The 5,931-nt window shown below is 33.9% G+C and overlaps 1 protein-coding gene across 1 annotated transcript in view; it reads left to right on the top strand.

Annotated features, from left to right (window-relative positions):
* The window catches only part of mi (cyclin E-interacting protein minus), a 6,946-nt gene extending 1,021 nt beyond the window's left edge, over positions 1-5,925 (top strand). The window contains exons 2-8 of the mRNA XM_013307052.1: positions 6-982; positions 1,291-1,667; positions 2,150-2,305; positions 2,976-3,107; positions 3,339-3,867; positions 4,037-4,212; positions 4,566-5,925. Of these exons, the coding sequence (XP_013162506.1) occupies positions 6-982; positions 1,291-1,667; positions 2,150-2,305; positions 2,976-3,107; positions 3,339-3,867; positions 4,037-4,212; positions 4,566-4,986 (2,768 nt within the window). The 3' untranslated portion in view covers positions 4,987-5,925. The remainder of the gene's footprint in view (positions 1-5; positions 983-1,290; positions 1,668-2,149; positions 2,306-2,975; positions 3,108-3,338; positions 3,868-4,036; positions 4,213-4,565) is intronic.
* The last annotated feature ends 6 nt before the right edge of the window (positions 5,926-5,931 follow it).

The following is a 5,931-nucleotide window of genomic DNA, read 5'->3' on the forward strand; positions in this document are numbered from 1 at the left end:
GGAAGAAAATAATCATTTAGAGCAAGCTGAAGCTCGGTCATCAAGCCCTTACGATTACGAAAATTCCAACAGTGGGGGTAACATTGACTTGTCAGCTGCTATTCAAGCTGATGTAGATAAACATTGTGTAGGACTAGATGTGGATTGCAATTCCTTGCAACGTCTGAATGATATTGGTAGTTTTGCAAACAAGCCAAATTTCGGTTCTGAAAGTGATCGTCCTAAAGCGGATTCGTCTTGTACTTCTTTGTCGGGGTCATTGGTCGAGACCTCATCCGCGACAGCAGAACTTTGTAATTTGAATGAAAAATCGGACCTCGTTGAGACCGACGGTCGCGCGTCCGAAGACTCAAAACCTGAGAGTTTTAAACACTCCGTGTTTATAACCTCTACCATGGAGAATAGTAACAATGCAGTCGATAGCGTGCCAATGTTTCGTGATATAAGACATTCTGAAAATATTTTCAAATTACCAATAACTGAGCTTTCTTTTAATGGTACAATAAAGCATGTTCAAAAATTGAAGCCCATTGTGGATCCCTTGACAGCCCTGAGCACTGCAAATGCAGGTTTGGTGGGTTTGTCAGATAATAATGGGACAGAGAGTACAGAATGTCTGGCAGGCAGTAGTACAATTGGTCAATCTGCAGACAAATTCAGTTACCAACAAATCAGTGATATGAGTGATGACAGGCATACATGTGATGCTGAGAAAATTGATAAAACAGCTGAAAGTAGTCGAGATTCTCAATATGAAGATGCCAATTATAAAAAAGATTGTGATGCTGATGAAGAAGGGAGTAATGCTAAATGGAATTTAGAACAGAGCTACTCATCTATAGAGACATCTTTTGACAGTGGGGTTAGGTCTCCTGATATGTTCTCTGATGATGAAGAAGAGCCTAGTCCAGCTCCTGAACCATTCTGGAATTTTATTAAAGATTTTGAAACTTATGACAAAAAGAAAGTTAGGAAAATTGAGGTAATCCTGTTTAAAATACTTTAATGTTATTATTAAAACAAAATAGGTCAACTTGGATAAAAAATTGGTATTTTATTTATCTTTATATGTTAATATCTGTGGATCACAAATTATTATTATCTGTAATAGTAGGTTTTTATTACATATATTATCTTTTAAGGAAAATATACTATCCTTAATGAAGACTGAAAATTTACACTCCCACCTCACATTTTATATAATAAAGCATAAGCATAGAGTATAATTCTAAAATATATTATAACCTATAATTCTCAATAAGACATTTTAATATTATGTTTCTTTTCTAGGAGACTCTTCAAGGAATTTTACCACCACCATCAGTGACAACATTAAAAACAGATGTCACAGAAATGCTTAAAAAGTATTACTGCTTCCTTCCTGCCTTTAATGATGACAATAAAATCAACACTTTGGAAGTTAATTCAATGACACCAACCAAGAAGGTTTCTTTTGTCCACATTCCAACAACTTCTACTGAATCTTATGAAATACAAGAAAATTCTTCCAATGTAAATACAAAGAAATCTTATAATAGTAATATGGAGAATCCTGAATTAAATACAAGTATTAATGACAAGAGCATTGACTTGAAAATGTGCACTGAAATTGAAGTAAAGGAGACTTTATGGCCAGATGTTATGAAGTGCAGATATTTTGATGTGTAGTAAGTTTTGTATTTTGATTTTATATTATATACATTTAGACAATATTAGTTGGAATCTTTAAGAGTGAATAACGCACTTTCATTACCAAGTCAAGTGTCATTGATTAGTGAGGGGACATAAACATTGATATTTAAATAAAGCTGCTGGAAGTTGAAGTTTGAGCCAAATTATTATTTTTTTTCAAATTTTGTTTGTCAAACAATTAAAAATCATAATTATAAATTACTACATAAAAACTGAAGGGGGGGTCTTGGCATGTACTACGAGTGGTCACCGAGGGGAGGAAGGGGTCGAAAAAACAAAAAAATAAGTGACATAGTATGGGTATGTTCCCTAAGGCTAGTGTTGTGGCGATACACCGGCACAGTTTCGATTTTCTTCCAAACAGTACATATAAATTCATATAAAACAAATTGTTACTTCCTTAATGCTTACAATAAATGTTGTAATCAAGTGTTCAATATAATTATTGTTATTACAGTTACAATGTGTCAAGTTATAGAGAAAAGTATGAACTTTTACTTCAACGGTATATGGAGAGGTTTGTTGGTGGAGAAACTGACACCAGTGTAAATATTTATTCCGGAGGATTGCAGTCTCCGAGCAGTGCAAGCAAGCGGAAAGCAATGAGACTTAAGTATGTAAAACATTTTATGTTATTTTAAATTCTAAAACTTCGCCCGGGGGTCCCTTCGCGCGGATATGAAGAAAACTATATCCATCCACAAATTTTCATTTATTACATTAGTATGATTTAATATAGTTTTTATCTCTTCATCAAAAATTTTGGCAACTAAGTCATACTTGATAAATAACAATGTATATTTTGTAGGTTGTTTTTTTTTTTAAATCACAAGGTGGCAAACGAGCGAGCGGCCACATGAAATCATTGTTTTGTAAATATTTTATGCAATTGGATTCTCAATATATGTTAACAGTTTTCTAATTCATTATCTAGTTGGACAGTTCAGATCATTAAGTAAAACTATAAATTAACTAATTAGTAATTGCATACAATTTTAAGTGACAAATTTGTAAAGTAAATACTTGAAACATAACCTTAATGTAAGCTACTTTAAAGAAGCAATATATTTTCTTATTTCACTTGTATATAATTTTTTTTTACTCTGCACTGATTAAGTTGCGGATGACTAGTAGTTCATATGACATTAGCTGTTTATTTACAATTCCATTTAAAGACAAACATTCATCCGTCCATCCAAACATTTGCATCTATAATTTAAGTAAGATGTTTGTGATTTTTTTTGCTACATAGCATAGAGATCTGTATTTACATAATTATACAGAATGGCCCAGTTGAAGTCACCGGGACGTCGTCTTTCGCACTTGGCTCGTCGCCGGCAAGCATTCTGCAGTGCTGCCACTATCAATGAGAAAGCCCAGGCTTCCTCGGCTAAGATGGTGCTCATTGATAAAAAGTAAGTATTTTAACTTCTCTATTTCATGTCAAAATATATTATATAAATTTTTTTATATTCATACTTAACTTCAAGTTTATCCAAAACAAAACTCAATGAACTTTAAAACAACATATAGTTTTCGGTAGGTTTCAATAATCTAACATTTTAGTATAAAATATTTTCGTGTAAAATATTTTCATCAACATCACAATAACTAAACAAATATCTTTGAAGTTTCTTCCCACACAGGAAGCTGATAAATTCCGCCGAGAGGAAAACACGACGTACGCCTAATAAACGGACACCGACACGAAGGACACCAGGCAAAAAGACATCAGCTGCGACTCCAAAGACCAAGAGTGGAGGGTCCAGTAAGAAAAAAGCTATGAGAAGGCTATTAATGGATACGGAAAGCTTATCCCGTTCTCAGCCAACAAGAGAAACATTGAAGAGGGCTCTGTTTGTTAGTCCTGAGAATAGGAAAACTATACCAAACACCGCTAGTTCTTCCGTACCGCAGCAAAATAATAGATTCCGACGCGTATTATTTAGTTCTCCAGACCGTGCTGAGACTAAAAGTATGGATGGTACAATTAGCGATCATTTCTTTAAGCGTAAGTGTGAAGATGAACTAGACAATGGCCGGAGCAAGATAGCTAAGAGCTTGTCATTTGGCGGAGATACCTTCACCGTATCACAACCCGTCCCGTTCGACCGCAGAGCGTCTGAAATACTGACCACAAGGAATCCAACTGAATTAAACGAGATACATAAAAAGGTATGTATGAAAATTTTATTTTAATAATAAGTTGTTTAACTGCCATTATGGACCCTGAACTAAATTACTTACTGGTGAACCATTTTAAAGATTTTTTTATGTTTAGTTATTATGTACTTACGACCTTACTATAGCAATTAGATATAATACTCATTTTTCTTTTTTTTAGAAACTTTTATGGGCGGTGTCGGAGGCGTTGCGTGCGCGCGGTTGGCGCATGTCGTCGCCCGGTTTTCGGGAGAAAGCGGCGGCGCTGGCGCGGCTCACCAAGCGCTTGCTTACTCTGCCACCGCATGCCGCCAGGCTCGCCGCGCCCGCACTCTCAACATCAGAGACTATGCTCAAGTGAGTTACTTTAATTATTGTATACTAGCTGTCGGCCGCGACTATGACCTCGGAATTAAAAACAAAAATTTATAACATATGTGTTCTTCCAGGGTATGTTCTACATCTATGTCAAATTTCAGCGAGATCCAAACAGCCGTTCTGGATATACTTTCTAACAAATATCCATCCAAACATTCGCATTTATAATATTACTAACACTTCACATATGAAAGAACATCTGGACTGATACAACAATATACAGCTCAAATTACTGGGTCTAGAATGGTACTTAGAAAGGATTTTTAGAGTAAATCGCCTAAAAGTCCCTTTCATCTAAAGATTTTTACACCAGTTTAACCTTTTGTTTACAGATTAGCGCGCCAATATGTGTACGCTATCATCCAGGGTCGGACTGTGGAAGAATGTTTCCAAGATGAACAGATAAAGTTAGCAAATGAATCAAACAAAATATCCGGATACATATCGCCTAAAGCATATCATCAGATGAAGACGAGACAGGTGTCGGCTTCGGCCACGCTCACATCTCAAATCAAAGAGAATACTTGCTCAAATTTATCTATTAGACAGGAACAGCCAAAGAGCTCCTCCAAGAATATTTTGCAGGACAAATTAGTTAATATAGATTCTAATTCTAATAGCAGCATCGGTATCAGCATGCTTGATAAAATTGGCCTATATAAATCCAATTCGATGCCATCTTTCGAAGACGCTGCAAAGATGCGAGCTAGAAGACAAATTAGTTTTGACAGTGTTGACTTTCCGAAGAGGTGATGTGTGTAATGTGATACAGAATATATTTAGGAAAATTAAGTGTGCTTATAAACTTGAGTGTTGTCTGTCTGTGTGTTCAAGTATCAAAACATTGACATATTGTATGTTTAGTTTTATTAATTTATTTGAAGACATTCAATATTTTTGACATTTCAATTTTTTTTCACTCGTGTTACGTCTTGTCGACTTTGTGACAGCTAAATATTGGTGTATTTATTCATTTGCACCTTAAATTTGTAGTTTATAATATATTTATTGAGAGAAATATATCAAGATCATTTTTAAAACATTTGAAATTAAATGTTTGAATATTATGAATTTCCACAGCTTTTGTCTATGGTTTAATCATTATGTGTTCTAAAAGTTTGACAATTATTAATATTTAGGCAATGTCATAGTAATACCTCTATATTATTTTATCATGCTGTGCTATGCTTTTTAAGCATTTATGATATAGATTATAGATTAATAATAGGTTCCAAATATTAAGTACAATTGTTTGAAAACATATGCATATGGATACACTAATTGTAAAATAAAAAGAGCTTTTTGCATGAGATCTTGTTGGTGAGATGCTTATAACATATTATTTAAAAATTGGTTTTTGATTTGTTAAATACCACTCTTTGTTAATGTAAGTACATTTGCTTTTGATATAGTCAAATTTGTATATGTCTTAAAAGGTCTTAAAACACAATTATTCATCTGTTCGTATTTATAAGTTTTGACATGCATTAATGATGAATTTAATTGTAATTTCGTGTTTTGTGCGTAAAAAGCGCTTCCTTTTGTTGTATTTACTTTAAAGTTTAATTTGTTTTATGCACAATTGTCATTAATTTTGCACTGGTAACCCTGTTTTAGGTAAGTTGTGATAAGATGGTATTATTACATATATAATGCGAACTGAAATATAATTTTAGTGTGGACTTATCTTGTACGATG

Source organism: Papilio xuthus, unplaced genomic scaffold, assembly GCF_000836235.2.
Source record: "Papilio xuthus unplaced genomic scaffold, Pxut_1.1 DF828142.1, whole genome shotgun sequence".
NCBI classification, from domain to species: Eukaryota; Metazoa; Arthropoda; class Insecta; order Lepidoptera; family Papilionidae; genus Papilio; species Papilio xuthus.